The following is a 21,318-nucleotide window of genomic DNA, read 5'->3' as shown; positions in this document are numbered from 1 at the left end:
ATCGGTAAAAAAATTGCCCCTGGTTGCTATTACTATTATATCAAGCCACATCCACAGCTACGCCCACAGAGCCGGAAGGGAAAAAATTGGAATTTCACCCCTGATTTGGACACAACTCATCTCAAAGAATCTCCACATCCTTTCATCACCATAATTGAACCTTCACTGCTGGATAACCATATTAGGTTTGATGCAGATCAGCAGTTCCATAAATGGAAGGACTTCTCCATTTTTGTGAAAGGGAAGCAAGATTCAGCATAAGCACCTACCCTGAGGACTGGTCATTCTCACAGAACAAAGGGATATAACTCACTTTCTATATGTTCCACTTGATCTTCTGACACTGTAGAGTAAACTTTAAGGACATGCATGTGAATGGGAATAAATAAAATAAAAACACCTCTGCTACAAGGAATTGCTATTTGAAACAACTTTGAAACAACAATTTACATGTCTTTTACCATGGAATTCTTTGTATTTTGCCTTGGAAATAGCACTATTTAGCCTTCAAGAAGTAAAGTAAATGATCTTTGAAAGTTGTGACCTTTAGAATCATATGTCATTGACTAGAAGGGGAGAATCTAGAAGGTGGATAGTCATTTCTTGTAAACCTGACTCATTTGTTTAAACTATTTCCACTTTACCTAAAATCAGCCAATTATGACTCAAACTTCCGTCTACAGCATTAAAATACCTTTGACAGTAGCACTGTTTATTTTTCTCAATATTCTCGAAGCAAAATCTGGAATTGCCTCAGTTCTTAAAACACAGGATATTTAGAGGAAAGGGTGTGCAAGACAGGATGTTAATTTAGTTAATTGGTTTTTTTTAACAATTTTCTCTGCCATTCAGTTCAATCTCTCAGAACTACTAACTTCCCAGAACCACATGAAACAGCAACCAGAAATAAAGTGAAAATAGAAAGAAAGGAACTCAGCAGAGATAAAATTGAACATAATGTTGCATTCAGGTGAAGTTTAAATAACATTTTAAAAGGGGAAATAAAAAGCTTTTGATCTCTGCCTGGGGCTAAAAATGACAATAAAACACACCTCCCTTGATAAAGATATTCCAAAGATATCACAGAAAAGTCCCTCTCCTTAGCTTTATTTTATTTTATTTACTTATTTACTTATTTATTTATTTGGTTTGTCAATCGCTTACAAGATAATAGGTGTAAGTATATACATAGTTATGAAAACATGAAATGGGTACATATAAGAAAAATAAAAGAAACAATAGGACAGGGATGGTAGGCACGTTGGTGCGCTTATGCACACCTCCTACAGACCTCTTAGGAAAGGGGTGAGGTCAATAGTAGACAGTCTAAGGTTAAAATTTTTGGGGTTTGGGAAGAAACCACAGAGTCAGGTAGAGTATTCCGGACATTGACCACTCTGTTGCTGAAGTCATATTTCCCGTAATCAAGTTTGATGCGGTTAACCTTGAGTTTGTATCTATTGTGTGCTCTTGTGTTGTTATGGTTGAAGCTGAAGTATTCATTGACAGGTAAGTCATTGCAATGTATGATTTTATATAACATACTTAGATCAGACCGAAGATGGCGTAATTCAAGGTTTTCTAGGTCTAGAATTTCAAGTCTGGTGGCATAAGGTATTCTACAATGAGTAGAGGAGTGGAGAACTCTTCTTGTGAAATATTTCTGGACTTTCTCAACTGTGCTAATATCAGATACGTAATGTGGGTTCCAGACTGATGAGTTGTATTTGAGTATTGGTCTAGCAAATGTTTTGTATGCTCTAGTTAGTAGTGTGATATTACCAGAGAAAAAGCTATGTAGGATTAGGTGAACAACTCTTAATGCCTTTTTGGCTATGTAGTTACAGTGGGCTCTAGCACTTGGATCATTAGAGATGAGTATTCCAAGGTCCTTTACAGAGCTTGGATCATCAACAAGGTCTTGACTATTCAGCTTGTATTTTTATTTTCTGATTTTTTTTTGTCAATATGTAAGACAGAGCATTTATTTGTTGAGATTTGAAGTTGCCATTTGTTTGACCATTCTGATACATAGTCAAGATCTTTTTGAAGGGCAGCAGTATTGTCTGTGGTATTGAACAGCTTTACATCATCAGCTGAGAGAATGCAGTTGCTCTTAAGTGACTCTTTTAGGTGACAAAGCCATTTCCAGTGAAAACCCCAACAAACCATGGGTGTAAAATTGCCTCTTCAGGCATCCAGGTCCCAATGCAATTAAGGTATATTCAAATAACCATGATTTTTTTTATGTGCGGGCAGCACAAAAGATGTTTCAGTATTTGACAAAATATCTTTCCACAAGCTGTTTCCAGTCTAAACCTAGATGCTGCCTTCTCAACTAATTGCAGCTGCTGAATTCAAAGGGTGCCCTGTATATACTAAGATAAGCCAATCCTCTGTTGAACTTACTGACAGAATAATCTTCAGAAAGGGATTTTGTATTCCCTGATACATTTGTGTCATAAGGTGAAAGGAGGCAAGAGATATCTGACTGGGTAATCTGACACATCCTGATGCTGTAACTTACCCAGTGTCAATTCTCCAGCATGCATTACTATTGCCCAGATAGTCCAAGTCTGCAGGGATATCATTCAGCATGAGGACTTTATTTTCTTCTCTGTTCTTCTCCTCTACAGTTTTCATCTCTTCTGTAGGCCTACTTCTATCCATGACTCTACCTCCTTGAACAAAATTGTGGTCTTCAACTAGTTACTGTCAGACAAAGTTAGAAAGCTGCTAGCTTTGTCTGACATAATGAGGTTCAAAGCAGTATAGCAGACACACTGAAGGGAGTGGGAGAGCAGGAAAGAAAACTCACTTGTTCATTTTGCTTTCATGGTGGTCTTAGGAGTTCTAAGTCAGATGGGGAAAAATCTCTTGGAGTCAGCTACAGACAGAAACATGGGCTTTTTATTTTTGCAGAATACCTGATGCCACCAGATTTGAAATTCTAGACCTAGAAAACCTCGAACTCTGCTGCCTTCAGTCTGATCTTAGTATATAAAATCATACATTGCAATGTCCTACCTGTCAATGAATACTTCAGCTTCAACCATAACAACACAAGAGCACACATTAGATACAAACTCAAGGTTAACCGCATCAAACTTGATTGCAGGAAATATGACTTCAGCAACAGAGTGGTCAATGTCTGGAATACTATACCTGACTCTGTGGTTTCTTCCCCAAACTCCAAAAACTTTAACCTTAGACTGTCTACTATTGACTTCACCCCTTTCCTAAGAGGTCTGTAGGGGGCGTGCATAAGTGCACCAACGTGCCTAACATCCCTGTTCTATTTTTTCTTTTTCTTATATGTATCCATTTCATGTACTCATAACTATGTTTATACTTATACCTGTAATCGTATAATTGCTTGACAAAATAAATAAATAAATATTTCTTATCATGGTAGGGCTTCTACCTAGTGCAACCATGACTTGATTACATAATGTTGCAAATATAATGGACACGCCAGAGGTGGTATTCAGCAGGTTTTCATCAGTTCTGGACAACCAGTAGCAGAAATTTTCAGAAAACCATCCAATTCCACCTCTGACTGGAGATTTTACAGCATCCTTCCCCTGTCACGCCCACCAAGCCATGCCCACAGAACTGGTAGTAAAAAAAATTGAATCCCACCACTGGGACACGCACCCCTATTTTGTAAGTATACCTGTCATAGTAGAACATCTTTGACTGTCATTTTCAATAGAAAAACTTTTGTGCTGGTTCCTGACCTGAAGGATCTTAGCCTGAGCACCAAATAGATCTTCTACTGCTGTATCAGCTTTTCGTAAGATGGATAAGACAGTTATTAGAATTTAACTGACAATAGGCTATCTTTATCTGTCAGAGCAAATGGAATTCATATCAATTAACATAGTTTACCTGCTATAGATTTACAAATTCCCCCTTTTGTTTGCAGTTATATTAGGCAGAATGTTTATTTCTGGTAATACTAATGAAGCATTAATTTGCCCAATGAGGCAGGAAGCTTGAAAATATTAACTAGAAAACACTGTCCCACACAGACTGACTGTGTTAGGATTTGTCTAATCTCTTTTTATGTTGTATTTGTTCTTACAAATCAGATGGTCACAGCCATATGCATTGTGTGATATTTTACTCAGATGTTAGCACTGCTTTGTTCAAATAAATACGTGCAATTCTATGTGCATTTATTTAACATAATAATTCATTATATGTCTTTTTATAAAAGGTCCAAAACGTGTTTAGGATTACTTTCTTTTCGGTCTAAAATATCTTGACAATATGGTATCAAGTGATCAACTTGATGGTATTAAGTGACATATCGTGATAAGCATAAAAAATAAATAAATTAAAATAAGGAACAATGAAATAGAGTACACTCTCAAGATAAACTTTAATTTAAAATGTATACATAAATAAAAAGGTTTTAAGAGCATGATTAAATGTCTCCAACAGTTGCCCCTTTTGTATTATATATGGCAAATATATGAATCGAATAAGAGTAGACAGAACTGGCCATTAAAAGGAAGCAGCCTGCTGGTATGAAAGGAAGATTAAAAGAATGGTTTGATAGAGTGAACACGACATGCAGACATCCCCAGTTAAATACTTTTCCACACATGCTCATGTTTTTAGTTTTTTATGTTGCTTGCTTCTTATGTCTGCTGAACTGACTTTTTTGTGTTTTTTTTTCTTTTTTTGGCATTTTGCTTCCCAAGCCAAGTCCAAACTGATTGAAGCTAGAAAGTTCCTGCATAAAATCTTGGCCAGGACTATAAGGCATATCGGAGTTTTCAAATATGCTCCTGGACACTGAATACAAAGAGCTACTGACGAAGATGCAGAAGAGCTGGAATGAATTTATAGCATAGCCATATGCATATTCTCTCATAAATAAGGCCCATTATACTTCTTCCATGACCTCTGTCCCAGAAAGGAGTGAATTGACTATTATCCTAAGAGCAAGCCTCGATAAAACCAATAGGATTGATTCTGAATATTTTGGATTGTTGTACTTGAAAGCTGTTCCTATCATAGAAATTAAGAAAACTAATACAACAATCCCAAAGTCTATGGAGATTCTCAATCATCCAGGTCATGGTTGTCCCAAAGGTGCTTTTTCAGGAGGCAATTAATCTTTGTTTTTTCTTTCTTCTTTGAAGACATTTCGCTTCTCATCTAAGAAGTTTCTTCAGCTCTGACTGGATGGTGGGGAATAGAAAGATTTATACTCCTTGCAGACAGTTGGTCATACTCTTTGCAGAAGCTTCTTGGATGAGAAATGAAATGTCTTCAAAGAAGAAAGAAAAAATAAGGAAGTCCAGTTACCTATTGAAAAAGCATCTTTCAGACAACCATGACCTCCATAGACTTTGGGATTGTTGTATCAGTTCTCTTAATTTCTATGACAGCTTTCAGGTAAATACCTAGTTAACAAATACACTCCTAAATATATAGAGGGATTTATTATTAAGAAGCAGTTTGAAGATTGCAGCCTAAGTTACTATGGTTAATAGTATGGTTTCCATTTATTTCATTATCTTAAAATTAAAACTCAGTAATCAAGAGGCATCATATGGCATCAGAAATCTGATGTGAGCCTATCAGAGTTTGCAAGGAATCAAGTAACAGGTCTTTTCATTGTGCAGACAACACATGAAACAGTGGTTTGTGAATTTGGTCACCTGAGCAGTTGACAGCAAGGACAGTGATGTCATGTACATTATGATATTTGCACAATTATGTATGATATAGATTGCCCAATTCACAACATTTGCACATTTGTGCCACATATATGGTACAAATACATACACAACACATACATACACATTATATATGTATCATATATAATTGTATGTTCCAAATATATGGTACATGTGGTACAATTGTACCAGATGCCAATTGGACATATGGCATTTGACAACTGCAAACAAATCAAATGGCTCCCAATGTCTCCACTCCTAAACCTGATAGTGATTTCCAACAGTAAGAAGAAGAAAAACAAGAATAAAGAATTAACCCCTTATTTTGTTTTGTCGATTTTATTTTCCAGGATGTGCTTTTTCTTGGGGGGGTGGGGGGAACACCTGTCAGCTTTGGAAGCCATATTAGAACCAGCAGCTTCCACACTGACACTTTCCTGAGCCTGGGAAATTGGGAGGGGGGATTTCATAGGGTGTAGGTAGTTAGATATAATAGCATTCTTCCTTTCAGTCAAGGTCAAGTCACTCCTGCACCTGATTGAGGAGTAATTAGAGGATTGTCCCTTGTTGGGATGGATGGTGATTGGACCATGTGATGGACTGATGGGTGCAGGGGATGGGTCTTTGAATTTTAGTTACTAAGGGGAAACCTGGAACTCTCAGAGTTGGGTTTTCCCAGATGTCCCAGCATGACAACTCTAATAAAATGGAACTTTGAGAAAATGCCTGTCTTGGAGTTTTGGTGTTGGAGTTTGTTTTTCTGGAACACTGACAGAAAGTTTCCTTCTCACAATGAATGCTATTGTAAGTTGACTAAACTACCCATAATATCAGACTTCTTCCAATTTCATAAATAAAAAATACAGTAAAATAAGAAGTAATGCCTACATTATGGCTGATATACACATATTTTTCTTTGATGTATTTGTGGTGCCTGGAAGAATGGGTACCTGAAGAGCCAGAAGGACAGATGGAGCGAGACAGCTGAAGGGATGGAAAACACTTTCCATAATGTAAACCCCTTATTTCAGTTCTGAAAGATTGTATTTTTTTAAAGTCCTGATTTTACTGCATGTTGTCCAGCAACAAGCATTTCCAATATTAAAAATTCATCTCTCTTTTATATTAAAAAACCCTCTGAATCTTATAGCACAAAATCCAATATGCTTGAATGCTATAAAATCCAACATCACAGAAAATGCAGTGCTGGGTGCTAAGAAATAAAGCAAATAGAATGCCAGGGGCTTATGGTGATATGTGAGCAACAGTGCTTCCCAAGAGCCTGATGATGAGAAATGTACTAAAAACAAATGCCAAGGATTAGAAACAGTAACAGTAACCAAGTACCCAAATCATAATGGAAGGTATTGCTTAAATAAAGGCATTGAAGGAGACCCGAAGAACGGAATTTTTAGAAAGTGGGGAAGGTACTTAATGGTTTCCGGTCCTAATATATCCTGCCACCTATACAGACAGTACCACGTCTGCTGCTGGAGACACAACCTGGTGCCCTAGCATTGTTGGTTATAGTACAACAATGTTGATAGATTATGTCAATCTTTTGGGCACCGGGGACCAGTTCTGTAGATTTCCAACAGCAAACCATAGATACCATTCCAAAACAAGAAGAAAGTTTCCTTCTTACACTGAATGCTATTGTAAGTTAATTAAACTACCCATAATTTCAGACTTCTTCTAATTTCATAAATAAAAAATACAGTAAAATAAGAAATGATGCTTTCCTTATGGCCAATGTACATATATTTTACTTTGATGTATTTGTGGCATTTGAAAGAATGGGTATCCTGCAGAGCCAGCTGAAGAGAAGGAAAACACTTCCCATAAAGTGAAGAGAGTTTTTTCTGTGGACTGGAGGGGGCATGGTTTTACATGCTGCCTGCATCCTGAGGATGTGGCTTCGCTTCTTTGGGTGGTCCAATTTCTGGCATGCTGCAGCTCAATGCTGGTCCATGGACCAGGGTATGGGGATCCCTGGATTATGTGCCATTTTGTGGTGTTGACCCCCTAACAACCACATAGGTAGATTTTCTCTGTGACCCTAACATGTTCCTTAAAGTTATCCAATACTGCAACTGCTGGAAATAAGTATCTATGAAGATTCTCAATCATCCAGGTCATGGTTGTTCCAAAGGTGTTTTTCCAAAAGGCAACTGGACTTGTCATGGTTTTTTACCCCCCTTGAAAATGAAAAATTCAAGAAGTTTCTTGGATGAGAAATGAAAAGTTTTCAAGGGAAAAAAAAAAGTTAAGTTGCCTTTTGGAAAAGCAACCTTGGCTGGAAATAAGGTTCTTTTCTTCCTTGGGCACTTCTTAGTGGAGAGGCACACTTCAGCAAACATGTACTTCCTGGACTGCCCTATAGTTAGGGATTGCAGAAACTGACTCTATCGCCTGGCCAACTGTATTTGATACAATTGTGGTAGAGAAAAAAGCAGGTGGGGTATATATATGTTGTAGGTTGGGAATTGTTTGCAACTGTTTGCCAGCTTCATTGATTTGGGATGTGGCAGGGATCATTACCTTTCAAGGGCTAAGCATTTCAAAACTGCTGCCCTTGTAACTTTTGGCGGTATTTGATTCATCTGCTACAATTCATCATATGCCTCCTTACTGTCACTCAGAAATGGAGAAGCAGAAGGTGGGAAATGGAAAAAGCACAGCTGAGAGGAAAAAGTTGCAGAAGATGGAACGTCCACGCTATTGAGTTTACAATAGCAAGTGTGTAACAAAGAATAAGGATAACTATATAGGAGAAGTGAATTTATGGTGAGGGTTTCTATAAGGTGAGTATTCCAGGTTGTGCTTCTGAGTGTGTTTCATGTTTGCGTGAGTGTGTGTGTGTGTGTGTGTGTGTGTGTGTGTGTGTGTGTGTGTATGTATGCATGCAAAAGGGGAATGGAAATTATATGTGGTGGAAAGGATGAAAATATAGCTCCCACTGCAAATTCTGCAAGGTTCGCATTTATGGCTTTATTATGATTAAAAATGTTACATGGGTACCTTGGAGAAGGAAGGGGGAGATTCAGTCGTAAATACTTGATTAGCTTATAGGTGTTTCTTACCCAGTTTATGGTAGCATCAGAATGAGTGTCTGGACCTTCCCTGAAACCATTTTCTATAGATTCCTATCCTCCTTCTTTTTAGCCTTTCAGTAACCAATATTAGAGTTTTTACTCAATTAGGTTTTCTGGAACAGCTTATAATAAGAATAATGTGTATTATTTATAAGCGCCCCTTGGACTTGGCTTTGTACTATAATTAAACCAAAAAGATTAAACCCTTCCTGCAGGCTTGAATTCAAAGAACATAGGAATACCTCAGGGAAGCTGTATCTTTGAATGTAAGCATTTATTTGCCAGAAAGTAGTTTTATAGGCATATAATTTTAAGAAATGGCTACTATATGTTGTTAGTAGAAATGTTATTTGTATTATTTATTATTTGCTTAATAAATGTATCTGTGATTTCATCATATAATGGTCCTCTGACAAGAAATATTCACTGAACCATCTCAATAGATCAAGTATACAGATCAATGTTGTATGAAAAAGTAGGGGATGATAGAAGAAAATGTATTTTCTCTCTCTCCAGGATCTGTTTCTGTTTTCATATAATTACTGTTTTTGTCTAATAGAAAGATGAGGCTTTCCTCCCCCTGCCAAATGATTACCTGTGAATATTGTGTGTAGGTGTGCGTGTGTCTTCTTAAATTTACTGGAAAGAACAGATGCCACTGTGAAAACAAAAGAATGGGTGGGATGTGCAAATGTTGCTGCTGTGAGGCACGGATAATGTTCAAAATTAGAGCTGGAGCTGTTTGCCTGCTGGATTTTAAACATGTAATACCTATTTTGCATTTCTTCCCCTCTTTTTCCCCCTATCTCTATCCAGTTGCCTCTTCTTCTCCTCACCTCCTCTCCTTCCCTTATAGTTTTCCCCTTCACTTTCCAGGGCAGCTTTTTCTTCCCCATCACATTCCTGATTTGGATGGAAGGAGAGGGGCAGAGTGTGTGTTTATGAGTTTTTATTCATTTCTGTGGGTGTGTAAGAGAGGACATTGTTGGTAATTGCAGATAGAAGGTCAATTAGTTTTATTAATTTTACAGGGAATTAATTTGAAGCAATAGCTCTTTACACCAATTAATATTTATTTTTTGTTCCAGCTCTGACCTTTTAGGAAGTGTGTTTTCAAGGCATATGGGTATGAATTTCTGAGGTTTATATACACACAGAGATTAGTCACATGCACATATTTATTGAGAAACTGGAAATTTCTAGGGTTGATTTTGGCAATTGACAAACTGGAAGGATGTCTGTCCTTTTCCCCACTTTATCTTCTCTTTCTTTGGGTGTTTTCTCCTATACACGGGGTCATATTCCTTTGGGATTGATAACTTTATTTTATAAACTAGACAAGTTAAGGTGAAAGTCGCAGGCCTTAGGCATTCCATCTATACTTGTTTATAAAGCTCAGGTCAATAAAAATTGAATCACACATTTGGCAGTCTTCTTTGCAATTAGCTATATCTCTGTGTTTTGCAAATAACTACATACCAAAATAACAGAATGACAGAGTTGGATGGGACCTTGGAGGTCTTCTAAGTCCAATCCCTTGCTCAAGCAGAAAGCCCTATAACATTTCAGACAAATGGTTGTCCAACTTCTTCTTAAAAACCTCCAGTGTTGGACCACCTATAACAACTTCTGGAGGCAAGTTATTCCATTGAACTGTCAGGAGTTCAATCCAGAAAGTGAATGAAAGAATTTGAGCAGGGAAAAAAAATACAAGAATTATTTAGCATTTTCTTTTCATCCAAATGCAATTTAACCATTATCTAGAATACGTGAAGAATTTGAATCATACTGTCTTTCCTTTGACTCATCAGCATGTGCTTGCATTAAATTCTGAGATGTTGAAATTATTGAGTGAGACTAGATACTCATTTTACATATCCTGCATGGGGCCATTTTCAGCAGAGTCAATGTTTTTGTCAGTTTCCACAAAATGACTTGTCTGCTTTCTATATTAATAGGATGTTATATAGTATACTAATATTAAGTAGATTCCTACTACAGAATCATATGCAAATCTAGAAGGTAGCTGACACTAGAGCTGAGCTCCAGACAAAGCTGAATTCACTTCATCTCCCATGCCCAATTGCATTCCTGTTACTTAGTGTTAACTCTCTTGTCTTCTCTAGTGGCTTCCTTTATCTGCCTCATGTATTAATTGCTTAGTTAATTAAAACATTTCTATCTCACCCTCAATTGTTTGAAGACAATGAGAGCCTCCAATAGCTAAAACAGTAATAAAGAAAACATTAAGGGCAATCAATAACCAATAGAACAAAAAGCAATAATGATACAGTAAACAATAAAATGCCCTATAAGATGCATACACATCAATAAACATTAGAAACATGAGCATATGGATCAATCTTAGCCTGTTTGAAATGTTATGAACTCTGTGCTGTGAACGCTTTTCAAAGTTGAGTTGCCATGGCAGAAAGATCCCTTTCCTAAACAGCACCACAAATAATTCATCTTAAGAAATCATCAGATCTTGAAGAATCAAACAATGTTTATAGGTACTGAGGGTGTGTCAGGACCAATCAAAGATTGTCCACTGTCTGCCATGAAGAAAAAAAGAGAACGCCTTCTCCTATGGTCACGTGGAAGCTGATGGAACTGAATAGTCCATTCTCTTGAGGGCAGGAAGCAATTGTAGAGGGCCAGGTTAAGGTAGCCCTGTGCTGATCACTGTTTTCCAATATTAACCTATTAACCTAATATTAACTTATTACCCAGCAGCCACCACTTCTTTCTACTTAATGATTAGGACAGTTCTGGAACTGTTCTAACCCTTTTCAGGCTCCAAAAGAGAAAATCAACTCTTTGAATTGTGCCCTGAAGCAGAGGGGCAGTAGGGATATTTCAGCAGACAGGAATAATCAGACAGAATTGTTACAATCAAAATCATATGGAATAGCACCAATCAAGATATCCTTCCAAGGTTGTTTGCTAAGGTTGATTACCAATTTCCTTTGGGTTCAATAAACAACTAGCGTGTATTAGTTACAAAAACATAGTATGAGTTCTAAGAGGCTGAAAGGGGTCCATCTTTGGTTTTTTGGACATTTCAAGTCCTCCCTGGAATACAAATCAAGAGAAAGCTGTCTATAATTCAGATACGACAAGAAAAACATGGAAAAGAGAAAGAAAGAAGTGTGTGCATTTTTGTGTGCGTACCCAAGCATGAGAGAGTCAAAAAGCCCAGCAGCCAAATAAATCAGAAGAAATGTGAATGGCCTCCAGAGAGCTCTCCCTGGACCCACAGCCTGCTCAGCTGAGAGATATTCAACATCACCCTACTCTATTAGTTACTGAATATTTTATACTCTGGCTACATTTGCTCCATTTGTATTCTGCGCCTCTCTTTCGTCATATGCATTATAAACGAGCAGTGTCTGGAAACTCTCTCTGGGAAGATTTGCCTGGATGGCTATGGATATTTTATAGTCAAATTGTGGAAAGCAAACTAGCTTTCTGAGTTATGCTCTGAAAATCAGAAAAAGAAAAAAAAAGGTCATAAAGTGGTTATTAAAAAAATAAATACATGTCAGACTGTACAGCGTTCTCCTTCCATTGTGCAATAAGATTCAGCCACTCATTGATGGGGAGTGGTGATATGCACAATGATAAATCCAAGAAAAGGACATTATGATTTGCCAGGCTGGGTTGTGAAGCCACTGGCAAAAGAATTCAAACAAGTTGAGCAAACCAGCCCTGTTTCCTTTTATCTTTGTTACAAACCTGCAGCCAAAATCACATTTCATGAATGAGAAAGAGGTGTTTTTAGACTTGAGTAAGCAACTGTTACGTCCAGATGTTTTGGATTACATCGGTGCTTATGGGATTTATAGCTCAACAAAATCCAGTAAGCACTGGGGTGTCTAACCCATTTTTCAGAACTGGTATTTTTCTCTCTCTTAAAACAGAGAATGTACATGTACTAATTCAGAGTTACAGGATAATAAGAAACACGATTTTTATGCTCAGAAGTAGTAGGAATTATGTTTATCTCATGATAATTGAAGCCATCACTTGAGCACTGAAACTGCTATAACAATTCTTTTGCACTTATCACCTCAGCCAATTGCTGAACAAGAGGCAAACTGAGAAGGGATCATCACCTGTTTGGGCATACTCACTCAGTTTACTGAAGAAATATATTAAGAAATATACTTTAGATTTCGTTCAGATGTGCTCAGAAGTTAAGAAAAATAATTGGAAACAGAAACAAAAGTGATGTCAGAACTAATAGAATAGAGAGAATGCAGGCAGGCAGGCTTAAATATTGGGATTTTAACCATTTATTTCCTCTTCCTTTGGTATATGCCACAGCAGGTTGTAAAACCTAGCTAATCTTGATTGATCCCCCAAAATTAACCACTTGGATGGAGGGCCACCAGAAAACTCTGGACTGTGGGTTAGATTAGGAAGTAGAAAAACAAACATCTAAGAAAAAGCAATGGCCAAAATGCTTCTCTGTGGCTGCCAAGAAAACTGAACTGAAATATCCAAGTAACCAGAATATCAACCTTGACTCAAGGAAGATTTAACCTCAAGACCTTCAGGGACATCTCAAAACATCATAACAAAACAATGCAACACCTTGTGCAAATTTAGGATATTCTTGGAATTGCTTGTGGGAAATGTAGAAATGTCTAAAGCTTCAGTGGAGGAACTAGCCATGTTCTAGAGAGGTTTGGAAGATGATGAAAACAGTACAGGTGGAACTGGGTGGGTGAAAAGATACATAAATGTTTTTCTAGTTTTCTTAGTCATCGTACTCAAAACTAAATATATTATTAGACTGAAATGGTCCAAAATAATGACCATTTCATTGCACCATTACCAGAACCTTATTTGAACCAGGGAAGTTAAGATATTCCCCTAATCCAGGGGTGTCCAACCTTGGCAACTTTAAGGTGTGTGGACTTCAACTCCCAGAATTCCCCAGCCAGCATGTGCTGGCTGGGGAATTCTGGGAGTTGAAGTCCACACACCTTAAAGTTGCCAAGGTTGGACATCCCTGCCCTAATCCAAAGGTCATCATTTTTCATTTTTAGACTAATAGCCATGACTCTTCTGTCTGATTGGTCTTACAAGAACTAAAAAGTTAAGGGCTGTTAAAAGTTTGGGATAATTCGAAGTATTTGTAGAACAGGGTGGAAATGGGAGTGGTTCACTTCCCAAAAGCCCTGTGCTCCCTTCCTAGCCTAATTTTCTGCTCTTAAAACTTAAAAATGGCCACTTCACCACCAAATTACAGTGGCTGTATTCCAGAGTGCCTTGCAAGGTCCCAAAAAGTCTGGGGTAAAAAAAAATACTCACAGCCCCCAGATTACCCAGCATTGTCATATTTTTAAGAATTTGTATTCCCACTATAAGACATTCTAAACTTGTTTAAAGAAAATTTTAAAGAACTGTTCTTGGTATCTTTCTATGTTTCCAGTACTTGAAATAAAAGTTCTTTCTGAGACTAATGCAAGATAGTTATTTAATCGTAAAATTTAACAATTAATGAACAAGTGTCCCAAATTTAGCAGACAGGAGGAAAATAAAACAATTCTGCTTCAGACCTGTGTCTGACTTCTTAAAGGCATTAATGAATGAATGTGAAACAAGACTTTTGCCTGCCATGCTTGGTTAGCTTTCAATGAGGCAGACATGGGCATTCATATTTCAAATAATCATAGTCTTAACACAGAGATTCCCTTTTTTCTGTCTGTAAGAAAAAATGCAAAAAACTAACTTCTACTTGGTGATATTTCACATGCTTAGATAGAGGAAGATGTACATTAACTCTGTTTACCAACCTTGTTTATCAATATGTAGACATACTACTTACTGGGCCCTGATTTCTCAGTCCAGCAGGTGATTAATAACTTAGTGGCTTTTGAAAGAGTGCATTTATTATTCAAATTAATGAAATTATAATCAAGAGGTGACAAATTAGCAATTGCTCCTTGACTGAATATGGAAACTCATTAGGCACTTTTGTGGCATTTACCCATGTACAGCTTTATCTTAACAATCAGGGACAGGAGGTGAAGAGGGAGGGAGCAAGATATTCTTTGAAATAACTTTGCCTCATAAAACAATCCTTATTTGCACATGATTTGTGCCATTTTCTGGGTCTTGTTTACTCTCTTTAAAGCACAGTGGTTACCAGAAAATCCCTACTGCTATCTGGCTTGTCCTGCCCAAGGAGTCTATTTACAGTATCTCCAAACTAGACCCCAAATATCGTAATAAACTATTATTGAATCTCTCCAATCCAATCTAGTGTCTCAATTAATATAAGAAAATATCTTCTTAGGAAGATTCTTATAGAAGCTGGAATCAGAAAAGCAAAAAATGATGAAGCTGTATCACAGCTTTGGGAAGCAGAGGATAAAGAAAATTAAGTTTGGCCTTAACCATGCCTCTAACAATCATACACATATAAAAACTCTGCCAATCTTTGTAAGTCTGAAAACACCAACATCAAGTTTCTATCTCTTATAGTACAGAAATAAATCTATCTGAAAAATAGCGAGGATGTTCTTCTAAAGCTGCCTTCCAAATCTCATATGATGTTTCATAACCCTCAGAATGCTCAGCCAGCACAATGGGCATTGTTGGAGTTTTAGTTCAAAATGTGGCCAGTATCACATAGATGAAGTTTATTCTAAAGGTTTAGAAACTGGATGCAATTTATACAGCTGCTCGTGTTCAGTATCAGACTGACACAGCTATCTATAAATTGTCTTTCCATTCAACATATTCCACCATTTCAGCTCTGCACTGGAGCTTGAAATGATGAAAAACAGAGATGAAAGAAACACATACACAAATGAGAGAGATGGAGATGTTCTTTTCAAGATTCAACTTTGGTGTTGCTGTCCAAATAGAAAAACAAAAAAGTATTATTTGCTTGAACACCACTCCAGGGCCAAGAAATAAAACGACAATCCAAATTGACAATCACCCCTGTAAAACAGATCTGACATATCGTACACTTGAGAGCATTATTTCCCTGTAATTTGCAATGAACAGGCAATCCCTTTAAATCTCAGAGTGTTTTTTCTCCATCCCAATGAGCAGCAGTCCTTCAAGGTTACTTACCAATGTGCTTCCCATACATGTGATAATAGAAGGAGACACAGAATCTGGCAGTCATGTTGTACATAGGGCTGATTAATCTAGCTTTGTCATCCTTCACTCGGGGTGCAGAGGCTTCAATGAACATGTAGTACCCTAGAGAGTGAGAAACCAAGAGCAGGAAAGATAAATACATTGCCACAGTCCTTTTTCATGTCAACAGTACTAAAAGTAGTATGAAGAAAAGCAAGAATTTGACTCAGCCCTTTTGGGGACACTAGACTAGAATTCTGGGCCACAGCTTTGTCTTCTCTCTGAAAGTGACAGAACTTGGACTTAGGTTACCTAATTTACTTATTTACCTATTTATATCTACCTTTTCTCCAGGATGTCTAGCTGGCTTATGTGGAATGTACTGATCCAAATCATTAAGTAAGCTTTCATGGCAGAAGATGGACTTGAAATTGGGCCTTCACACATTAGTTCCATTCTTCTACACTATAGCTCTTAGATCTAATCCTACTATGCTCTCCCATCTCAAATATCTCAATATTTTTTCAGGCTGTTCTGGAGATGTTTGATGTTTCTTGGGAGCATAGTTTTGCAACAAGTATTGTATTTTAATTTGTACTAGCCAAGCTTCCATAGAAAGATTGCCATAAATCAATCTCTCTACCATAAATCTTGTCCTAAAATACATGCATGTTGGAGAATATGATAAAATGCTGATCATGCCAGAGAATCATTTAGCCCAGTATTCTGTGCCACATAGGAGCCAGCCTGTTGCATTTAGGAAGTTTCGCAAGCAAGGGAAAGAGTCACAGTTCCTCTTCAACAACTATTTTTAAAGGAACATTCGAACAAGTGGGATATACTCAACATCATAGTCTCCATTAGGAAAGAAAATAAAGATATTTTGTTGGTTTTTTTAAAAAAAAATCATTTTCCAGGCTTAAATCATTCTTTGTCATTTCCACATCAATAAAATACCATCCTTTAAAAAAAATAATGAGAATAAAAACCTGAATACATTTTAATAGATACATTTTTACCAGCAAAATTTTAATATGCTCCTTGCAGAATTTGCACATTTTAGGGTGTACTTTCCCTATTTTAGGGATTTCATAAATTGCAATCTCCCTTCATAAAAGTGCTTCTAGTGATGCTTTGTTGTGTTTTGTTTTGATTGGGAAATGCAAATTAGATAGGCAGTTTCTACTTTCTCTTTAGTATCTATTCCTTGTTCACTCAGAACACGACAACAAGATCTTATGGAAGCTATAACAAGAGGAAGACAATTTCTTTTAAGCCTACTGAATTTTTCCTTGGTCTTTTTGAGCCTCTACTATCTTGCCCATTTCTGATAGGGATTCCTGGTAATTGAATATTCAAGTTTCTCTATAAAAACTAAAAGTCAGGAATAGAAGGGCTTATATATACTGTAATCACCATGAAACAGGCAGAAAAGGGTTCTGGATATGAGGTAAAGGGATAGGTTGACTAGCCTGAGATTCCAAAATCAACTTTGCATCATGACTTATATATCATAATCTTTTCTGAAAAGTTGCATGGAAAAGCTTGGAAAGGTTCTGGAACCTTGGACTCCTGCTCTACAAGTCAGACAGACATTTTAGGATGTTTAAACTTGCTTCCCCACGTGCTTCTTTCTTCTGGACATGCATCAATGGAACAAGGACATTTGGCAGCAGTAATTACCCCAGTAATAAGGACTAATGTTCTCCTGTTTCCTAATTCCTCTAAACAAAGCTGTGGGAGTTTTAATTGGTTATTTAATGTGAATAAGAACATGCAAATTAGCTGCCTTATGTCTAATATTGGTCAAGAGAGTCCGTGTGCACTTGAGTGTGTATATACAAAGTTATGTTATATATGTATGTATGCATGTATATTGTTATAATATCTTAAGATGAAGCATACTATAGTAAATAGTGCAGCAACATATAGTAAACAAATTGTTCTTAGAAAAGATCTGGAAAAATCTAGAGGCATCAGTTCTATCTTTTGCAAATTCTCAATATTGTAAACTATGCACATTAAAGATTGAAGAATTCAGGTAGGATGAAGAGATAGGAAGAAGGAGCAAACTGCTGGGTGATGGGAAAAAACTAAGAATTGAACTGGAAAGTTTGATTCCCAACAAAAATGGCTAAAATTATTCCATCTTCCAGCAAGAATTCAAGAGACAGAGGTTTTTATGTGCTAGACAGAGATTTGAAGCTGTAGATTCAAAATAAGTAGAAAGATGGCAGATGACCATTTGCATGAGACTGATGACAAATACCATTTTGTAAGTAGTTATGAAATGGGGAATTCCTCTCTCCTTTGTTAGACATCAGAGAGAAGGCAGGAATAGGAAAAAGCAAGGAACATAACTTTGAATCAGGAAACTGGTGGCCTCCTCACCTTCGGGTGTCCCACTGAAATCCATGGTGGGGCCTGTGTTGGCAGTGCGCTTCGGATCATGGGTTAGACTGCTTTGACGAATCCAATCAAAGTTGTCTGTTGTGTCCTGAATATAACCACAGTTCTTCTCATCTTCAAAGTGGCAGGTGTTACCTGTAGGCAGGTAAGGTGCCTAATAAGTAGATCATTCCAACATGATCTTGTCTGGTGGAGTATACAGGAGAAAAAAAAATAACTTCCTTATAATAATGATACTTCTACACTGAGAGAATAACACTAATTTATGGAACAAGTTGCATCTCCCATACACAAACTGAAGTCAGCAAGAAGTCACAAAAACTAATTAACAGCCCTGCCTTTTTCTTCAGCTTTAAATATATATGGGAGAGTATAAAAATCTATACATTGAAAAATGTCCTGCTTGTTTATAGATGAGTTAACAAAGCACACTGTGATCATATTTGTGTGATGAATGGATCTAGACAACATGTGGATTTGTTGTGATTTTTTTTTAACATTTCCCCAATGACTTTCCAAGCACTTCAAAATGCTGCTGTTGGCCATGCACAAAAATATTCTATTCAGTCTTCACTCACAAGGAATGAAAAAGCAAGGATAAGCATAGACGTCTTGTTGCCAGCATTCTCACAGGTTTGGCTCCTCTGTAAATCTTCCAATAGTGAATCTATAAATGACTTAGCAAACTAATTATAGATGTAAACAGAGGTGGTATTCAGCAGATTCTGACCAGTTCTGGAGAACTGGTAGCGGAAATTTTGAGTAGTTCAGAGAACCAGCAAATACCACCTCTGACTGGAGATTTTACAGTATCCTTCCCCTGCCACGCCTACAGAACCGATAGTAAAAAAAATTGAATCCCACCACTGGTGTAAGGATGACCATATAGGCACATTCATTCACTAACTTATTTTCAATAGCTTTGGCTCCCTGTAGCCAAGAGTATTAAAACACACAGCTCCAGCTTTTTAGCACCTCAGATTATGGGGAAGTACACATACCTATGTTGGAGGCCAGCTCCTCAATGTTTGAGGCTACATAATCCAATTTTGAATATTCATTGACCGCTTGCTGTTTATGAATGGAATTGATCATAAAAGGGACTCAAAAGAGCTGGATAACCTTAAACAAAACTGGGGAAGGGTGGGGGGGGATTGACATGCTGAGCAAAATCAAAAGAAAAAAAAAACCTGATAAAACTATGATCAGCTTTGGGATAATGTCAAACTCCATTGATATGAAGAAGAAAATCGGGATGTGAAGTATAGCTGGAAGGAACAAATGAAGTTGATCTTTATATCTTTTTCTGTAGTCCCAAACTACCTTTTCAAGTTCCTTGTTTAGCTATTTTATAACAATTAATTTGTAAATTTAATCATATTATTTTACTGACAATTTCTGAACTTGGTTGGGATGATGATTTACAGGTATTTGCATAACCACATTTAGCATACTAGCTACAGTCAGTATAATTTCACAATAATCACCCAGGATCCTTTTATATCACATCTATGCTATTGCAACATATTTTATGGATGTTATGCTTGAAGGCAATCCAGAATTTTAAATGTTTGTCACAAATGTGACAAATTAGATGTTAATTGATGTAACGATGTCAATCTAATTTTAAAAAAAATTCCTATGTTGCTAGCCAATTGAATTCAAGATTTTATCTGTCTAAAGCGCTTCCTGTTTTGTATGAACCTGTCATTCTGTTCTGTTCTGAACCTACCATGTTATTAAGTCTGCAGAAGAAAAAGAATAACTTCTTACAGACTAACTTTTCTGCTCAACCAGAAAAAGCTTTCTCTTATGACCCCCAAAATGTACCTTTAGAGCTGTGATTGGTTCCACTAACTCCAGAAAGTGTGTCTTTTAAGAGTATTGTTTCAGCATCTTTCTTTTAAAAAAACCTTTGATTTAAGATATTGGGGTTTTTTTTTCTGAATTCTCAGATAATACCTCCATAGTTCTCAGGAAGTTGGCACAAAAATACCTGAAGAAATAAACCCAATGGCCTAAGATGTCATAATCTGAAACGGAAATAATGGTTTGCAAATTTCTTTACATACGCTATATCCCATCAATCCAGGATTGGATGAAAAAAATCTAACTTAATACTCAAGCATAAGGCAGGGAAAGAGATGGAAATTGATCTTATATGGAGCGTATAAAGAAAGATAATCCAATAAGAGAACACCCCTGAATAAAAGGATCAGAGCCTTAAAAACATGTACAAAGCAAAACAAACAAATGCAAAGTCTTAAAAAAACAATTGGTGCCATGATTGTAAGTGAGGTTAGTAATTTTTTTCCTGGTCTCAAGTACTGTAGTTTAATACTCACTGATGCTTGTGACCTAGGAAGTGGGGAGGAGTGTGGCATAATCTCTTTATTTAAACTGAACACCTGTGGAAAGATAAAAAAGGGCTTCTATGCATTTCCTGCATTAGATTGTGTGTCTATGAGTGTCAAGACCATTTTTAGAATATTAAGCAGATGTGTACACCTTCCTCTTTCAAGGCCTGTTTTTGGCCGCCTTCATTTTATTTCACATCCATTTCTCTCAAATTAGAACAGGGCTTAGTTTTAAACTCAATAAAATGGGCAGAGAGTGTATGCTCATTCTTCCTGGCTCTGGGCTGGATATGAAGGACCAGCTTAAAGTAATTTATTGATTAGAACTGAAGGGCAGCCACTGGTGAAGGTCTGCTAAGTACTTGCACTGGAAGCCCTCATGAAAACTCAGCTGGCTGGTGAAACTCCTGCCAGTGAAGAAAACACAGCAGCCAAAAGGAGCTTGGCTGGCCACTTAACCGCTAATTAACCCTGACTAAGTGCTCTCTATGCGGTCCATTCATTTCTAATTAGCATCCTAATCCAAATTAGCCACAGTTTATAATGCTGAGAGCTGGGGACTGCCCAGCATCTGTAACTGGAGAAGAAGCAGAACATGCATGCAGGAGATCTGAGACTAGGAAATCACAAAAACAATCTGTCTTAGGTCCAGGT

The 21,318-nt window shown here is 37.1% G+C and overlaps 1 protein-coding gene across 2 annotated transcripts in view; it reads right to left on the bottom strand.

Annotated features, from left to right (window-relative positions):
* Window positions 1–21,318, bottom strand: part of MDGA1 (MAM domain containing glycosylphosphatidylinositol anchor 1) — a 329,389-nt gene that overhangs the window by 35,235 nt on the left and 272,836 nt on the right. For both annotated transcript variants that reach the window (XM_026695587.2, XM_087935247.1), the window contains exons 13-14: window positions 18,290–18,442; window positions 15,890–16,021 (exon numbers count right to left, since the gene is read on the bottom strand). In XM_026695587.2, coding sequence (XP_026551372.1) covers window positions 15,890–16,021; window positions 18,290–18,442 — 285 coding nt within the window. The remainder of the gene's footprint in view (window positions 1–15,889; window positions 16,022–18,289; window positions 18,443–21,318) is intronic.

The sequence above is a fragment of the Pseudonaja textilis genome, chromosome 1 (genome assembly GCF_049901715.1).
Source record: "Pseudonaja textilis isolate UNSWEBS1 chromosome 1, rPseTex1.2, whole genome shotgun sequence".
Taxonomy (NCBI): Eukaryota; Metazoa; Chordata; class Lepidosauria; order Squamata; family Elapidae; genus Pseudonaja; species Pseudonaja textilis.
Note: the sequence above shows the minus strand (reverse complement) of the source record. Positions and strands in the feature narration are given on the sequence as shown.